The 18,475-nt window shown below is 43.2% G+C and overlaps 1 protein-coding gene across 4 annotated transcripts in view; it reads left to right on the top strand.

Annotated features, from left to right (window-relative positions):
* usp24 (ubiquitin specific peptidase 24) overlaps window positions 1–16,371 on the top strand; it is a 31,043-nt gene extending 14,672 nt beyond the window's left edge. For all 4 annotated transcript variants that reach the window (XM_061077562.1, XM_061077561.1, XM_061077560.1 and 1 more), the window contains exons 31-67: window positions 49–204; window positions 320–417; window positions 566–661; window positions 747–969; window positions 1,064–1,226; window positions 1,481–1,642; window positions 1,813–1,883; window positions 1,985–2,145; window positions 2,227–2,288; window positions 2,452–2,643; window positions 2,745–2,859; window positions 2,998–3,142; window positions 3,230–3,349; window positions 3,455–3,580; window positions 3,813–3,911; window positions 4,014–4,096; window positions 4,180–4,321; window positions 4,413–4,532; window positions 4,654–4,868; window positions 6,003–6,127; window positions 6,223–6,364; window positions 6,662–6,812; window positions 6,920–7,015; window positions 7,596–7,699; window positions 7,799–7,912; window positions 10,817–11,024; window positions 11,138–11,227; window positions 12,169–12,271; window positions 12,390–12,508; window positions 12,694–12,807; window positions 12,931–12,996; window positions 13,107–13,173; window positions 13,287–13,365; window positions 13,509–13,584; window positions 14,272–14,358; window positions 15,203–15,313; window positions 15,702–16,371. In XM_061077562.1, coding sequence (XP_060933545.1) covers window positions 49–204; window positions 320–417; window positions 566–661; window positions 747–969; window positions 1,064–1,226; window positions 1,481–1,642; window positions 1,813–1,883; window positions 1,985–2,145; window positions 2,227–2,288; window positions 2,452–2,643; window positions 2,745–2,859; window positions 2,998–3,142; window positions 3,230–3,349; window positions 3,455–3,580; window positions 3,813–3,911; window positions 4,014–4,096; window positions 4,180–4,321; window positions 4,413–4,532; window positions 4,654–4,868; window positions 6,003–6,127; window positions 6,223–6,364; window positions 6,662–6,812; window positions 6,920–7,015; window positions 7,596–7,699; window positions 7,799–7,912; window positions 10,817–11,024; window positions 11,138–11,227; window positions 12,169–12,271; window positions 12,390–12,508; window positions 12,694–12,807; window positions 12,931–12,996; window positions 13,107–13,173; window positions 13,287–13,365; window positions 13,509–13,584; window positions 14,272–14,358; window positions 15,203–15,313; window positions 15,702–15,764 — 4,464 coding nt within the window. In that variant the 3' untranslated portion in view covers window positions 15,765–16,371. The remainder of the gene's footprint in view (window positions 1–48; window positions 205–319; window positions 418–565; window positions 662–746; window positions 970–1,063; window positions 1,227–1,480; window positions 1,643–1,812; window positions 1,884–1,984; window positions 2,146–2,226; window positions 2,289–2,451; window positions 2,644–2,744; window positions 2,860–2,997; window positions 3,143–3,229; window positions 3,350–3,454; window positions 3,581–3,812; window positions 3,912–4,013; window positions 4,097–4,179; window positions 4,322–4,412; window positions 4,533–4,653; window positions 4,869–6,002; window positions 6,128–6,222; window positions 6,365–6,661; window positions 6,813–6,919; window positions 7,016–7,595; window positions 7,700–7,798; window positions 7,913–10,816; window positions 11,025–11,137; window positions 11,228–12,168; window positions 12,272–12,389; window positions 12,509–12,693; window positions 12,808–12,930; window positions 12,997–13,106; window positions 13,174–13,286; window positions 13,366–13,508; window positions 13,585–14,271; window positions 14,359–15,202; window positions 15,314–15,701) is intronic.
* The last annotated feature ends 2,104 nt before the right edge of the window (window positions 16,372–18,475 follow it).

Below are 18,475 nucleotides of genomic sequence, written 5' to 3'. Positions count from 1 at the left end.
CTGTATTCTCCTTCATCTGTCTAATATTCCTGGATGTCTTTATTGTAGAAGACACTGTTCACCCTCAGCCAGGCTACAGGCTCTCGATCTCCATCCATGGCCTCCAAGCAGCAGCACCAGCCCAGCGCTGCAACTATATTGGAGACACTGTTCAGATCCTCGGCACCTGGCATGTCCACCTTCAGAGTGCTCTACAACCTGGAGGTAGGCACACATTTGAACGTGCATAGCACTTCATTTATCTAACACATATTTTCAAATTTTAATGTTAGATAAGTGAGTATGACATCTGTTTTCCCACTCCTTATCTTTGTGTTAGGTGTTGAGTTCAAAGCTCATGCCCACATCTGATGATGAGATGGCCAAAACCAGCAGCAAGTCCTTCTGTGAGAACTTCCTGAAAGCAGGAGGCCTCAGGTAATGGCACAAATAATAGAACTGTTCCACTGTGGGTAATGTCAGATGACGTTATAAGCTATGCTTTTAACTAAAGGCTTCGCAGTAGAGAATAATGTAGTTTATTCTTAAGTACTGACAGTGATGTCCCTGTGTATTGCCTCTGCAGTCTGGTGGTGAATGTGATGCAAAGGGACTCCATCCCACCAGAGGTGGACTACGAGACCAGACAGGGAGTCTACTCAATCTGTCTTCAGCTGGCCAGGTTCAAAATGCCTCATGAACACACACACATACACAAGAATGGATATTCTGTCAAGACTTCCATACTTACCTGGCTGTATTTTCAGGTTCCTTCTGGTTGGTCAGAGCATGCCTGCATCACTGGATGATGATGTCATCAGAGATGGCGAGGCGCTGTCATCCCGTCCGTTTCGTAATGCAGGAAGAGCAGGGCGGCAGCTGTCTCTCTGTGGAACTCCAGAGAAGTCCTCCTACAGGCAGATGTCTTTGTCTGAGCGCTCGTCCATAAGAGTGGAGGAGATTATACCTGCTGCTCGTGTGGCCATTCAGGTACTGGACTAACACACTCTCTGCTCTAAATCCTCATTGATCATACAAGTGTAGAATATTTTCTAGAACACTGTTTGTTCTGTCTCTTATCCAGACCATGGAGGTGGGTGATTTCACCTCCACGGTGGCCTGCTTCATGCGTCTGACCTGGGCAGCTGCAGCTGGCCGGTTGGATCTGGTTGGCAGCCCCCAGCCAATCAGAGAGACCCACACATCACTTCTTCCACAGGGAGTTCGCACCAGAGTCAGCAGTACAGGTGGGACAGAAAACACACTCAAAACCGTTCATGTTTTTCTTATGTTCAAATGAGAAGTTGTTGTGGCATCAACTACATGTTTATATAGTTTGTCCAGGAGGTTTTGTAATCATCCTGGACAACTTCATTCCTGATTTCTCACCTAAAGTGACATTCAATGTTTAGTTGCGAGCATTTGCTATGATAAAAGCAAAAGCTAAAGAAATGAAAGATAAACGGATGTTCTCTGTGTGTGTGTTTGTGTGTGTTTGCAGGAAGTAACTGCAGCTCCAGCAGTGAGGGGGAGACAATACCGACAGCGTTGCATGCAGGGATATGTGTCAGACAGCAGAGTGTCTCCATCAAAGACACCATCATTGCCCGCGAGGCTCTGTCACTGCTCGTTACCTGTCTGCAGCTACGCTGTCAGCAGCTGTGTAAGACTCACACAGGAGTGCAAACACACCACACACACTATAATTAGTGAACATCATTGGTCCAGTATACAGTGTTAGGATACTACGAGGTGTAGATTTATCTATAGATCATCTTTAGGTTGTTTGCAGAGTTCTACAATATAACACAATCTTGTGCTTGGTTTCTCCAGGTTCTTTTTACAACCTTCCCTCCGTCAATGATTTCATTATTGATGTCCTGCTGGGATCTCCGAGTGGAGAGGTAAAAAAACTCATAATAGACTGCATATAAGTAATGCTGCATATATCCTTACCACTCCAGTGTGTGCTCACACATGCTTTCTCTGTCACCTCCTCTGTCAGATCCGCCGTGTGGCTTGTGATCAGCTGTACACTCTCAGCCAGTCCGACACTTCGGGCTTCCCTGAGGTCCAGAAACCCAACCTGTTCCTGCTCTCAGTCATTCTCACTGCTCAACTGCCACTGTGGAGTCCCACATCGGTCATGAGGGGAGTCAACCAGAGGTACTTAAGCCAAGAAAGACAAGACATACATCACTTACACTTTCACTGGGGTCTTTTGTTGATGGTGCTTTCTCTCCCCAGGCTGCTGTCCCAGTGCACTGAGTACTTTGACCTAAGATGTCAGCTTCTGGATGACCTAACGAGTAAGCCAATACATTTCTCCTCAAGCACTTCTATCAGTTCTTGGATATGAAGATGTCAGAATTGTTATATCCAGAAACTAAAGTTGACTGTTTTTCTCTCTCTTACCTTATCTTCCCCCCCCCCCCCCCCCCCCTTTTTCTTCACCTGTCTGACCTGCTGTAGCATCTGAGATGGAGGCGTTAAAAGTGAGCGCAGCCACCATGCTGGAGGATGAGATCTCCTGGCTGGACAACTTTGAGCCCAGCTGGAGCTCTGAAATGGAGACCAGCGAGGCAGACAATGTCCTCCTGGCTGGACACCTCCGCCTCATCAAGACCTTGCTCTCACTCTGTGGCAATGAGAAGGAACAACTTGGTGAGCACACATAAACACGCACATACCAAATGCATTTATAAGATTGTATAATGAAAACTCTTAATATATATGATGGCAATGTGCAAATGTATGTTTTCCAGGTCCATCTCTGATCCAGCAGTTGTTGGACGACTTCCTGTTTCGAGCCTCACGCATCATTATTAACAGCTCCAACCCCACACCATCCCCAGCTCCCAGCCATGACTTCCATCCCAAGTATGTCATGACATTGTAAAAAAAAAAAAGGGATTGATTTGAAAAAGTTTTTGCCATTTAATTGACAGATCACTGCAAACCGCTTCCTCAATAATTGTGTGTGTGTTTGTGTGTGTGTTTGTGTGTGTGTGTCGTCAGGTGTAGCACAGCCAGCAGCAGACTGGCAGCCTACGAGGTGCTGGTGATGCTGGCTGACAGCTCTCTCTCAAACCTCCAGCTCATCACCAAAGAGTTACTGTCCATGCATCACCAGTATGATCCTTCTCTCTGCAAGGAGTTCGATGTAACTAATCTCTTACAATATTAGTTGCTATATATAGTTATAGTTACTGTACTTAAAATGTCAAACTAACTCCGGTCTCTTTCTCAGTATCTGCCTCCTGTAGAGAGCCGATCGGTCTCAGGTTTTGTCGGGCTGAAGAACGGAGGAGCCACATGTTACATGAATGCTGTGTTCCAGCAGCTCTACATGCAGCCAGGTCTGGCAGAGGTACGTGATTCCTAAATGTAGTTTACTTGCTGTATTTAAGTGTTTGTGCACTTTAAGTTCTAGACAGGGAATCTAACTCCAGTGACTGCATATGTTTGCTTTAAGGCTTTCCTCTCCATTGAGGATGACACAGACCAGCCTGAGGAAAGTGTCTTCTACCAGGTGCAGTCTTTGTTCGGACATCTGATGGAGAGCAAACTGCAATACTATATACCTGAGAACTTCTGGAAGGTAAACAGCTCTTTAATTTAACATCGTTGATTCTAATCAACTTACTTTACTGTTATTTCAGGTATTATTGAATACGATGCTAAATGAGAATTGAATTACATGGTGAACAGAAAAATTGAAACCTATTATTTGAACTAAGCAGAGTTTTCATCGTTCAGTGCGTCTCTTTCTGTATCTAGACTGTCTATCGATATAAAATTACCCTGTTGTAAATGTGTTGTGTCTGTTGCAGATCTTCAAGATGTGGAACAAGGAGTTGTATGTGAGGGAACAGCAGGATGCCTATGAGTTCTTCACTAGCCTGGTGGACCAGCTGGACGAGCATCTAAAGGTAGAATTCACACACACACACAGACACTTCACAAATTTAAATAACAAAGATTACTGTGCAACAGCTCAGTAATAATGTGATGATATGATTTCTTTACACCAGAAAATGGGTCGAGAGCAGATCTTCAAAAACACATTTCAGGGAATCTTCTCTGACCAGAAGATTTGTAAAGACTGTCCACACAGGTCCGATTTTTATTTTTCACTCTTATTGTTTCATTTTGAGAGGCATCACAGATTATCCTAACCATTGAACTTTTGTTGCACAGGTACGAGCGTGAAGAAACCTTCATGGCGTTGAACCTTGGAGTAACTTCATGTCAGAGTCTAGAGATCTCATTAGACCAGTTTGTCAGAGGAGAGGTGCTTGAGGGTAGCAACGCCTACTACTGTGAGAAATGCCAGGAGAAGGTCTGTATACTGCTCTGCCCGTTCTTTATTTTACTTCACTGTTTTTAATTGTATCTAACAAGGTTCTTTTTTTTTGGTCATCTCCACACAGAGAACCACAGTGAAAAGGACATGTATCAAATCCCTACCCAGCGTTCTATGCATTCACCTCATGCGCTTCGGCTTCGACTGGGAAAGCGGACGCTCCATCAAATACGATGAACAGATTAGGGTACAGAGAATTTCTAATCCCAAAATCTCATACTTCTGTGAATTTTTGAACAGCAGACTAAAGCCCTGAAATGAAATACAAATATGATTAATGGTCTGTACGATTTGTTGTTGGTGAACAGTTCCCCTGGGTGTTGAACATGGAGCCCTACACTGTCTCTGGAATGGCTCGTCAGGACTGCAGTGGAGAGGGGAGCGAGGGGCGAGGAGATGGGACGTCAGGAGGGTCGCCCAGAAAGAAAGTCACAATTTCTGAGAACTACGAGCTTGTGGGAGTTGTTGTCCACAGCGGTCAGGCACATGCCGGACACTACTACTCCTTCATTAAAGACAGGCGGTAAGAGACGCTGTAGTCAGTATTTAAAGGGACGGCTAGTGCTTTGCAGAGCTGCTTGGTGGATTGTATTTTCCAGCTTCTGCTCCACTAAAAAGTTCCACTAAACACTGGTTGGGTAACCAACCAGTGTTTCATGAGGGCAGCATCAGACTTTTGTTTGGGCTTCTAGTTTAGTTTGTAAGCGTCTCCAGTTGTCTGGCTCTGGAAGCTGGGAATGTAAGAGACCACAGGCATAATATTTGGCACTGTGCTCTCGCTCACTGGCTTGTTCCTACCCCGGTTAAAGATTAGAATAAAGAAAGTTTGTTCTCAGGATGTTGATCTTTTCCCAGGATATTAGACACATTCTTGAGTCAGATATTCTTTAAATTAGATCGACATATATGTAGGTTCAGAGCTTCAGATAGGGACAGGCTGGATGGCCACAGGTAGACATTACATCCTGTCAGAAAACCTACTATCACACCCTCCAGGAAATACATGATATTGATGTTCTTCAGTTACTAATGTATTTATTCCTCCTTGTCTTTTTTGCACTTCACCATCATCAAATCCACCATCGAACTGTTCAATAGCAGCATGGCAATGTATAAGAAACACAAATGCATAACATCAACAATGTAGAAAACGAATAACAAATACACGACACACAAACTTGAACATACCTCGCTGGCTGCACACAACCAGGAGGGAAAGAGTCCACTTGAAAATGTACAAAATGAATCAATACAAAACAAATTGGTATTCATTGAAATAACAAATCAATATTAATGAAATGAATCAAATGCATGCATATAAACAAAATATATCCCAAGAATGACATGGAGATATTATTCATGGAGGTTAAACCTACACTGTTTTATTTTCAGTATAAATACATATATCAGATGTACTGTAGATGGTACCATCTCATCTATTATCATTCAAGTGTAAACAATTTTCTGTATCTGATATATGTAAATCATGAAATAGGTTGATTTTCTTTCTGCCTATTTGTTTATTATAAAAGTTTTGCTGAATTCACTTTTTCGTAGGTGCATATTTGAAGCTAAACCGGACATTCCCCTTTTCCTATTATTTATCAAGTCATCGTTCATTGCTCACTGTTTATCGTCATCTGTGTTTGTCTTGCAGTGGTAGTGCCCGGGGTCGTTGGTACAAGTTCAATGACAATGTGGTGGAGGAGTTTGATATGAATGATGAAACTCTGGAGTACGAGTGCTTCGGGGGAGAGTACCGCCCCAAAGTCTACGACCAGTGTAAGTAAAATGCATAAACGGTTTATAAAAGACATGGCTTTTTTTATGATTCACAAAATGGATGAATTTTGATTTATGTCCTTGTGCGTTTATAGCCAACCCGTACCCTGATGTGCGGAGGAGATACTGGAACGCCTACATGTTGTTCTATCAAAAGATCAGCGACCAAAACTCACCGGTCCTGCCCAAAAAAAGTAGAGTCAGCATCATGAGGCAAGAAGCAGAGGACCTTACACTGTGAGTCGGTTCTCTGTCATGTAAAATATTCACCTGATAAACCTTCTCCGTGGGTCACTGACCATTTCCAAAATGTGAAGCAGAAAGTAAAGGGCTGTAGGTTGCCTTTCTGCCACAGATGGGGAATTTAGAACCAGTTTAGCACAAAAACAATTGCAGATGATAAGAGGAGCCAGGACCTTTGCTGCACTTATCAACAGCCTTCCAGCTGTAATTGTTATTGCACTTTTCAGTTCCATAACCTCTAAATGCTGCACCAGCTATTATTTTACAGCTGTGTTGTTTTGTATTTCCTAGGTCTGCCCCATCCTCTCCTGATGTTTCCCCGCAGTCCTCTCCTCGCCCCCCACGGGCCAACAATGACCGTCTTACCCTCCTCACCCGTCTGGTCCGCAAAGGAGAGAAGAAGGGCTTATTTGTAGAGAAGATGCCTGCCAGCATCTATCAGGTAAAGTGACGTTAAACCTCCTGGCTGTCTCCACAGCACCTTCACATGAGAATCACCTAAAATGTTCACTAATCATGATCGTATTTGACCGTTTGTCTGTTGTATAGAATGTGCGAGATGAAAATCTCAAGTTCATGAGGAACAGAGACGTCTACAACAGCGACTACTTCAACTTCACTCTCTCGCTCACCTCCGTTAATGCGGTATGTGTCTGTGTTTGTTTGCCTGATTATGTTTAAATACATATTAGAGCTGCACAGGGATTTAACACAAGGTTTATATACCACATTACAACACAAGAGGGCTGGGGATCACCACTGATTTCCAAAAACGATTCACAAGGTCTTGATTCAATGTCCGCTTCCAATCAAATCAATATCGAGTCAGTGAGAGATATTTCATTTTAAATTTTATTATTGTCATAATATATGATTATATAAAGGGCCTGTATGTGTGGGTGCAAACTCCGTCTCGCTCGGTCTTCAGAGACATGAGAGAAGCGACTCGCTAACTCCTATGTCACTCATGGGAAAATGCCTTCAGTAAGATATCGATTCCTCGTTTTTAAGAATCGATATCAGATCATTTAAATTAAAATCCATTTTAATCAGAGAATCAATAAAAAAAATTAACCCAGCATTAATGATAAATCATCACTTTATACAGTGTAAAAGCAATGTTACACAATATAAAGATAGCCGATATGAATCATACAGGAAGCACATCAGCGGTCAGTTTAGGGCTTTTGAATAAGAGGTTTCTAAAAACTTTTGTGCATCACAGACAAAACTGAAGCATTCTGAATACCAGCCCATGGCCAAAGAGAGTCTCCAGCTGGCTGTTCACTTTCTCTTCCACACATACCTGCACACCAAAAAGAAACTCCGGTATGTAAACATACATACACACAAACTTAGATCAACATCTGTGACTACTCCCTGAGAAGCATCAGTGTTATATCTGCACTGCTCCTGTATCTCCTGCAGGGTGGACACGGAGGAGTGGATGGCCACAGTAGAGGTGTTGCTGACCAAGAGCAGTGAGGCGTGTCAGTGGATGGTGCAGTACCTAGTTGGACCAGAGGGACGTGAGATCACCAGGTCAGTGAAGTATAAGTGATAATAGCCAAGAGACAGTCCTTGATCCATCAGTTTGAGAAAAGGTTTCTCAAATACTAATAATATTAGTGAGACTGCGTTTTCCAAGCAGCTCCTCAAACAGCAGAAGCAACAGTTCACAATAACGTCTTTATGTTTTATGCAGTTTCTGAAGAGTGCCATGCTGTGATTGAAGTGGTGCTTTTTTTTTTTTTTTGTAAATGTTTTTGTAGGGGCCTTGATAGTTTTAATCACTGCAGCATTTTTCTACCTGACCGAGGGATATGCAATACCACAGACTTGGCAGCTCCCAGCATTGGCTCCTTTAGTCTGATCAATACACATTCAACTCTCTGGTAGAGGTCAAATAACTCCACCCTGTTAAAGCTGCTGCATCTATTAAATCGGGACTCTCATTCAAGTACACATACTTACATACTTGAGCTGTACCTGAGAGTCCTCACTTATACTCTGTAATGGACATGCACATTGACAGCTGCAGAAATCACAGGCGTATAGAAGTTCTCATTATACTACACTTCTAGTAAGCTGTCACCGGTGCCCTTGTAGCAATCACAACAAATTGGAGGGTGCAAGCAGGTCTGCACAGAGCCTCTGGTTATTTCTATGATGACATGGGGCCTCATTCATGACAGTTGCATACCCACAAAACAAGGCCTTAAAGATCCGTATGCCATTTCTCACGCAAACGTTGGGATTATAAAAACAAAGACCAATTGGTGTGAACATTTTGGAGACAGGAAAATAGCGAAGCAGACATAAGAAGGTGAACTGAAGCAGATTATTGATCCACTTCATCATTAACATTAAAAACAACACCGTTATTTTTTGCTCACACAACATAACTCATCCAAAAAGATATTAAAAAACATTCAGCAAATTACGATTAGATAACATTAAATAGCGGAGTTGCAGAGTCATTAACTCTTTTTTAATAACATCTTCAAACTGTGCGTGTATCATCAAGTACACGTGTGTAAAATCAATGCAGTGACTGACATCAGGCGCACAGAGCACACTCGGGATCACTCGACAAAAATGTAAACGATTTACTTTTAAACTTCCATTTCCCAGAGTGGAGGACAGGATCCCACTGTTCCCAGTTATCGGTCCGGTGGCTCTAAATATATAAATACCGCTGTGACACTTGTGCGTTATGGATTCATCTGCACTGATAGTGGATTGCGTGAGAGGAAGGATGAGGAGGGAAACGAGTGTTCAGTGATCACAAAGATTTATTTGTCCCATGATGATGACTCATCAGCTGATATAGATTCTATAGATCTGTGACCTCAGATCTTTGTGCCTCATGAGTCCAGTATTACACAGATCAACCGGACGGAACAGATCCAAACCAGTACAAACACAACAACTCACCAGTCTGGTTTATTAGCCGACGGGTATATGTGTGGTATATTAACACTAAATAATATTTACCTTTCTATGTAAAGCCTCTTTCATCATTTTAAATATATAGTTCTATTAAATTCTATAGATATAACAGCTTTTCATGTATATCGGTGACTGAAGTCTATACAACGGCTTGAGAGAGTTGCCCAAAAAGTACCACTACAGTCCTGCTGATTACAATATTGACCTCACTCTGACCCTTTAGAATGTGAAAACGGTAGCACCAGTCTGACACTGTCCTTAGCTCCATGTCACATGGTTTAAATACAGAAACACAAACCATGTGCCTCTGGATCTGAATTACATCTGTACTGACAGCAGCCGTATCATATACTTTCTGGATGCTGATTGGCTGAGAGAGCAGGTCACTCTGTGGAATGTAAGCATGTAGAGACAGGAGGATGGTTTATGTGCCTGTGTGGTGTGTTGTCTCACACTACTGTGTTTAGGCATGGTGTGATCATATGATCCTGAAACATGATTGGTTGTCGAACATCATCAGACCGGCCCACTTCACACACCGCATGGCTCTTCCCACAGAGACCAGTGTTGCACAGTGTCACACTCAATGTCTCCAAACCAAAGCAACAAGTGTTTTCTCTAACGTGACACCTGGCTGCTGTTTTTCTTCAGCGTTTTCCCACAGATTATCGCCTCTCTTCAAAAATACTTCTCAGGATTTTGTCTCACTATTATCACATTAGTTGCTGGCCTCTGTTCATTCTACTCATCATTTACTCATCATACATGAACCATGTAACTGCCATCTGGCAAATTATCCTGAGAATTTAATCTACTTTATAACTATCAGTTAAATGTATTTATATAACTATATCTAACATTTTCAGGCATGCATTCATGGCACATCTGTTCCACCTGTATCACCAGATGTTCTTTTTTGCATGTCTGGTCACAGTTAACAGTCTGAGCACCAGACTCAGCATGTGGACATGTTGCCATTTTGGATAAAAAACAGTGAACTCTACTAGTTGGCTGTGCTGAGGAGTTGGATCGAGGTCGGCCTGCTGAGGACTGAAAAAAAAAAAACGTATTGAATGTTTTGACAGTCCACTGAGCCACTAATGCAGCAGCACTGTCTGACTGTGACCAATGGGTCTATGTGGTTTTGAAAGCTCTACAATGAAGCTAGAACTACAAGTCATTATAAGACGGTTATCAGTAAATGTAGTCATTATGAAGTCGTGGAAAGTTAAATTAGACAATGAGCAGTCGCAACAGTCGATGTAATTAATGCGAAACATTCTGTTGGTCTGTTTTACTTTCACAGCTGCAGGTGTACGATGATGTGTAACTCCTTGTGCTCTGTTGATAATGCTGCTGTTTACACATGTAAAAATTAACCTTGTTATAATTTTTTATTGTATTTTAACTAGTGTCAGTTATTAGTTAGAAGAAGTATTCAAACATGAATATCCCTATTTATGTATCATTGTATCCTCATTCTACCGTCCTCAGGGTTTGTCTGTTAGAGTGCAGCATGAGGGAGGTGAGGGTGGTCGTCGCAGCCATCCTCGAAAAGACCCTGGAGTGCGCGCTTCACTTTGGAGACCCAGGATTGGACGGTTTGACCGACGCCCTTCTGTCCCTACTGGACAAAGATGTTCCTGAGAATGTGAAAAACTGTGCTCAGTACTTCAGCCTCTTCAGTAACTTTGCTCAGAGGGTAAGAAACAAATTCACAGATTCAGTTGATTCTACTCTCTTCAGGGTGCCAAGGATAAACATTAAATCCCAGCAGGATGACTGAGTGTTTTGTCTTTGTGTTCACTCTCTCAGGGTTGTGGTCCTTGTCAGTTGTTGTTGAAACACTCAGCTTATCGCCGGATGCTCATGTTCCTGTTGGGACCAAACAGGCAGAATAACCAGGTACAAGTGTAAAGAAGTATTATTGAAAAAAATGTCTTCTTTGGACTCTGTCCATTAAACCTTTAAAATTATTTATTGGTAATCACTTTATATTTCTTTGGTAAGGATCCAGAAAATGTTAAAATGCTAATTTGTTTTTGAATTGTTCAATATTTAAGATCACATTTTTTTATAAACTAGCAATATATTGATTTAAGGTGCAATTATGACTAGGGAGCCCTGGGAAACTTTGGGCACTTGACTATATGCTTCTGCATCATTGTGTCATTCTTAACATAGGTCTTTGCACAGTATTGCAAATGTACACAGCCTTTCCTTCTACATTGGATGGGGTGAAATGTCTCCACACATGAGATGCACGTGGCATTGTTCTGTAGAAACAAGATGAGAAAAAGTTTGTAAAAAAACGCTAATGCAATGCCAGAGATATAAATAGTTAGCCAAACAATTGGAATCGTCTGTAAACATATTTTACAATTGATGGATAAATCAATGGAAATAGGCTAGATGAACAGATGAACAATCCTCAATCAGCATGCTAATATATTTTCCCCAGTAATATCATCGAAACTTACCTGACTAGTCCTGCACACTACAGCAGGCCTCAATCAGCCCTGCTGTAGAGTGAAGGATGCTGGGAATTATCTGTGCATGTGATGGAAGAATGCACAGTGGAGGGTTAAAACTCAACGTGCAGTGTGTGCTGCATTCCATACATCTTTAAAATAGAGTTTTGAATGATGTTTTTATTGCTCAGCGTTTAATTTGCGTATTTTAGTTTTTTTTCAAAATTCCCGAGCTAAACTTCCCATGGAAAGTTTCCGGAAGGTTTCCGGAAATTTACCGGAAACTTTCCGCCCCTTTGGAACCCTAATTATGACTTATAAAAGCTTTTGTCGGCTAAAATGTTACTGATTGGTCTCAACTTTTGTCTGTGACAGAACCGGCGCTGGAGTCCAGCACAGGCTCGAGAATTCCTTCACCTCCACAGCACTCTGGCCCTCCTCACCCTGCAGTCTGACCTCGGCCCACAGCGGACACACTGTGAGACATTTAAATGGTTTTGTTTCTCACTCATATAAAGTCCCACTTGGTGCGGCTGATGGTTTTTGTACAGCTCAGCTCAGTCTGACTCTTTATTCTCACCTGTTTTCCTTCGTAGCTCCAGGTGGTTTTAAGCTGCGTGTGGTTAACGTCCCGTCATCCAGCCCACTCCTCCCCCTCCACACGGATATCCTGACCTCGCTCTTCACTCCAGAGGGACAGCCTTACCTTCTAGAGGTAACGTACAAACAGGAATTTAAACTTATTCAGATTTGATTGAAAAATACTTTAAATTTGCTTCCACTGAAGACAGGAACAACCATTCAAAGGGATCTAGAAGAATCAGGCTGTTTGTTTCTGTGGACATACATTGATTGGCTCTGAATCTGTTTGGTTGATGTTCTATTTTTTCTATCTACCAGGTAATGTTTGCCATGCGTGAGTTGTCCGGCCCGCTGTCTCTCCTCATAGAAATGGTGACGTACTGCTCGTTCTGTAATGAGCCCTTCTCCCTGGGTGTGCTGCAGCTACTCAAGGTAAAAAAAAATATATATATCTTTAAAAATGTCACAGAACCAGCTGATACCAGCTTCACATTTTGATTGATTGATAAAAAACGTACCGTAAATCTTCTGGATCCGTTGTTGCCTTACTCACAGATTCAGCTGGAGACGGCTCCACCTCATGAACTGAAGAACATTTTTCAGATGCTCCAGGAGCTACTAGTGAGTGACAGTCATCAGTCACCAATGACCCTTTGACTATTGATAATTTAATAATTCTGTGATGGCTATTATGATCATTGTTGCTAACTTCAGTTAAATCTTCACCTCAGGTAGCAGAAGACCCTCTGCAAACCCAGAGACTCAAATATGCTTTTGAGTCAGACAAAGGCCTGTTAGGTATGTCTTCATTTGTTGTTGTTGTTTTCACTCTCATGCCCATGAGAGTGAGACTGCCATGCTAGTTGGCAACAAAGATTTAATGAAAATATAAAACTGTTTCTTTCTTCCAGCCTTGATGCACCAGAGCAACAACATGGACAGCAGACGCTGCTACCAGTGTGTGAAGTTCCTAGTCACATTAGCCCAGAAGTGAGTACTGTAGTTACTGTGTGAAAGGTCGAGCAGGAATAAGAACTTTAGATGTGATTCATTGAGGGTGATTCATTTTAAATTTAAATTTTTAACAGATTAGGTTAACATAATTCTGAAGATTCTTTTCATTTTCCCACCAGGTGTCCTCCAGCCAAGGATTACTTCAAGGACTTGTCCGGTCACTGGAGCTGGGCAGTGCAGTGGCTACAGAAAAAGGTCAGCTTATAAAAGGCTCTCTGACTTATTATACCAGAGGATTCATATTTGAGCCTTTTTTGGGGATATTTCAGAGTGACAGAGAGAGATGGGAAATGATTTGTTATAAAGATCCCAGGCTGAAATCAGAGCAGTCTGGTCTTGGGTTCATGGTCAACGTCTTAAACCCTAAACCAATATCAACTCCTATAATCTGGAAGTCTGTCGAGAGAATTGCAAAACCACCTTTTCCGTTTAGAGAAAATCTGTGTCATTAGTCTGTGCTCTTGTTTTATTTAAGAAATAGTATCCACTTCTGATATAGCTATAACTAAACTTTTGTTTTTTTTGGAAGTTCCATGCGCGTCATTACATCATGCAGAACATGCATCGCACAGTCTAAACTGCAGAAATAACGAAGCAGTAGAGGAAATTGGTGTGTTCATATGGGTCTTGACCTGTTGAATGCCAATTGTATCTATTTCCATACTAAAGTCAGATGTGAGTGGTTTTTTCGACCAGTGGAAAATGGCCTCAAACATGCCTGTAGTTAATAGTAATCTTTCCCCTTTTTTACAAACTTAAGCATTTCCACAATCTTTCCACACACCTCCTGTAAATATTAGAAGCACTTCCTGGTCAAGAATCGCTCCTGTACATAAATACTATTTATTAAATCCTATGTGCTTTTTGTTTTTGACCCTTTAGATGACAGAACACTACTGGACTCCACAGAGCAACGTCTCCAATGAGACATCCACCAACAAAACCTTCCAACGCACTATCTCCGCACAGGTACACACAAACAAACACACACAGAACTACTGTAATAATATATCTCAGCATGACATGACCACCTCGAGATCCGCCAACACCAGTATCAAACACACAGACAAACACGCACACACTTGCTGTTTATTTATCTCCTCTGCACTAGTGGTGGGGGAAAAAAATCGAGATATAGTAACAGCCCAGAGGAGCACTTTAACATCTGAGCATATTGACCAACTCCTTTTTCTGAACAAAAATGCCAATATTCCCAAATTAATTTAACATTTTGGGTCATGACCTTGCAGCCAACTGGACTGGACTCTAGCAGTAAACATTTGTTTATTTTTCTCAATTTGATTGAAGCTCTAGGTTACTCTTATTTATATGATTATGCTCAGGTTTATGTTACTCTATCATGCCTGCTTGATGTTACTGTATTGTATTTAATTAATTTTAAGTTATGTGCTGGGAGCCCAGCGTTCATGTGAGAGGTCTCCTATTCAGAAAATAATTACAAAGGTCCTGTGTCCTGAATGTTCAAGGACAAAGTTTTTGCACAACCCTTTCTTAGTTTTTGCACTACAGTTAATGTGTAGAAGACAATGTTGTTCACAGAATTAAATGTGACATTTGAAGTGAGTTGAGCAGTCTTATTTTCCTCATTTTGTAATGCCTTTAAATAATATGGGGGACATGAATCGCAATATATCGCAGAATCGAATCGCAGTACTTGCAGTATCGCAATATATCGCAGAATCGCAATACTGTTGAATCGTAACATTTTTGCCAATTCCCACCCCTACTCTGCACTCAGTCTTACTCACTTCTGTGTGTGTACGTGTGTTTGTGTGTGTGTCAAACTCTGCAGGATACCTTGGCCTATGCTACAGCGCTGTTGAACGAGAAGGAGCAGTCTGGCAGCAGTAACGGCTCTGACGGCAGCCCAGCAAATGAAAACGCCGAGCGCAGCCTCCGACAGGTAGCCCTCAGAGGCCCGCCCGCCACTCAGCACAGTGGGCGTGTTTAGTGACTCATTTCATAACAACAACACAGGCGCAGTTCAGGCCAGAATAAGTGGAACATCTCAGTGTTTTCTGTCAAGAGCTATAAAGGCAGGTTGTTACCTCCCACGGCTGCTCTATTCTTCTGTGAGCCTGTCAGGATGCCCACACCACACAAGACTGTCAGAACTTGTTCTGGCATAGATATGAATCCGGCTTATAACAAGTGTCATGAATTGAAATTATAATCCTGCTGTCACTCCCTAGTAGATAGATATTTAATGTTTTGGTCTTCTTTTTCTCATAGAGACAGAGCATACCTTCTCTTCTCCTCATATTGACTGTGTCCTTGTGTCTCTTCCCCAGGGGTCCGAGTCTCCCATGATGCTTGGCGATTCCAAGAGCGATCTAGAAGACGTTGACCCGTAGCGCCTCCAGCCAGCAGGATCCCTCCAGAGGAGCGGCGGCGGCGGCACAGCTCCGGGGCAGCCAGTCGAAAGGGCTGCACTTTGCCTCTGATTGGTCGGGACATTTAGGACTCCACATCATGCCAATCAGAACACTTATTCTCTCGGTCGCCGCGGCAATGAAGGAGCTATGAATAAATCATGAATTACTTCCTTTTTAGAGCCGCTGGGGCGACGATGGAGATGCATTATCATTAAGGGCAGCAGAGTTGAAAACAGTGAGAAGTGCAAAAACCCTCCACAATCAACGGATGACTTTGAGTTTATCCTTTTATTCATTCATTGACTCAGAATGACAGCAAGGTGTCGGATGGGTTTTGGTTGTGTTTTAACAATTTTCTGCTCATATTTGCCAATGTATCTACACACAGACATATTCATATTGTAAAGACTTGTTCCATAGATGTAATTTCCAGTGTAAGATAATATTTTAAAGTCTCCTGTGCTCTTCTCCACAGCCATGCAAATTTGCGAGAGGTCAGGTTAGTTTGCTCTAGAGGAACTTTCAGACACACACACACACACGCCCAACGTGTACTTGTACAGGAACACCTCCACACAGGAGCACTTGGGGGTGGGGGGGGGGGGGGGTGGGGTTCAGCATGCACTTTATAGTCCAGCCCCGTCTATCGTGAGCAGCGCTGCTCGGTTCCTCTAGAGCCTCCACACGCTCACGCCCTCGTCCTCTTTTTGCTTTTATCAACTTTTATTTTCAGTGCCACTTACGCAGTCACATGGATGCCCTGATAGCAACGCCACTCTGCCTGTGACTTGACCTTTGACCCCCCCTGGTGACCACACAGCGTGGCCCGCGGGGGACGCAGTACAGGGCCGGTCCTGTCCGAGACACTGGACAGATCCAGGCCCTCAGCAAATCTTTAAACAAGCAGTGCCATGGTCAGCACTCTCCCTCCTCCTCCTCCTCTTCTTCTTCTCGCTGACAGACAGAGACCGCCTCATGTGCTGGATTTTACTCCTCTCATTGCTGTGTTTTATTTTCTTTGCCACTTTGTCTTTGACTCTTGATGGATTGAATACTGGAGAGGATGTTTAGGGACCCGAGCCTTATGCAAGATTCGCTGACCTGGAAGTGCACAGGTCAGCCATGGTGGGCCGTCAGTGCCAACTGAGTGGGAGCTCAGGAGATTGTTTTGTCTTTTTAGGTGCCAAGGTTACAAACATACATACACACACACACACACACACACACAAATGTTTTAGTGAAAAACATGCAAAGGTGTGTCACTTATTCACTTCGCTCACTATCACAACGAACAGGTCCTCCTCGCCTCACTGTTACCTCTGCTTTATCAGGTTTGATTTTGTATTTTTTTTTGTATTTTTTTTTTTTTCCAGTGGAGTTTTCGTTTTGCTTTGCCTTTGCCTTTTTTTTGCTTTGGTCGACCTTTTGGAAACACACACAGAAGCCGAACCCAAATGTAGCTCTAGTTTCCCTCAAGATCAACACCGCGTGTGTCGCCGCCCCCAATCATCGGGAGACTTGAAGTGCCTTAACCTCCCGATCTCTCTCTCTCTCTCCCCCTCTGTCTTTCTCTCGCTCTCTCTCTCCTACCTTGTCCCAGATGTGACACTGTACCGTCACGTCTCTGAGGAGGTGTGGCTCACGTCTTCTACACCTGTCCTCACCGTGACACCACATGGTCTTGCTTTAGGAAGGCAACAGGGCTTCTTCATCCCCCCATCGGTCCCAAAATGATACAGGGAAGATTTCCCTCTTGTGTGTTGTGACGAAGGACTGTAGGAATGTATTTGTTGGTTGGTGATTCTGTGTGTGTTTGGGGGGGAAGGGGGAGGGGGGTTGGGGCTGCAGGTTTCATCTTAATAAAACAGGGTTCAGGTGACGGGGATGTTGAGTTTTTCGGTGGAAGTCAAACGCTGCTTCTTTTCCCTCTGCACCCACGCGGAGGCACTTTGTAGATACTGGTTCGTGCTCGGGTCGTTTTGAGGAAGCCACACTCTCACTCGGACGTTGTGAAGTCATGAGCCGGAACTAGCCTCTCAGATTAGCTCTCAGCTTTAACGGGTCGATGTTTACAGTGTGAAGACCTTACGAAGCGATCACGCTCAAAGGGTTTCTGTCGGCGGCCGTCACGTGATCAATCCACTGAGGCTCCCTCCATTTCTCCTCTCTCTCTCTCTCTCTCTCTCTCACTTGATGTGAATGTCACGTCGTGCTCTCCGGCACGGTTGCATGTGTGGCAGTAAGTGGTTGGTGAAGTTTGTCTTTTCTGTGTGACAGAAAGAAAAAAAAAACATCCCCCCCCCTTGTGTTGTTTGCTGTGTAGTTTGGTCATTAGCACTTCCTGTCATTAAACACACGCCCCCCCTCCCCCTCTCTGTGGCTGGTTACGTGCTGTCTGATGGAGCTGCATGCGATCTGTGCCAAGCGAGCCCCCGGCCACGGCATCAAGAGTCGCATACAGCGTGAAGTCTCTCCTCGGTTTAGCCTCCCCCCCGTCCCCCCCCCCCCCCCTGTCCCATCACCACAACTACGTGAAGTAAGAAAGAGGGAAATAAGGCTTTGAATTTCTATTTTAATCCTGGGATGCAGGAAGGGGTGGGTACGTGCGTGGGTGGGGATTGACATCTGTATGGGTTTTTACTGTCATTTTGAAAATTCACTGCTGCCATCACAGGATTCTGTAATGCATG

This window comes from Limanda limanda, chromosome 9, assembly GCF_963576545.1.
Source record: "Limanda limanda chromosome 9, fLimLim1.1, whole genome shotgun sequence".
Lineage (NCBI taxonomy): Eukaryota > Metazoa > Chordata > Actinopteri > Pleuronectiformes > Pleuronectidae > Limanda > Limanda limanda.
Note: the sequence above shows the minus strand (reverse complement) of the source record. Positions and strands in the feature narration are given on the sequence as shown.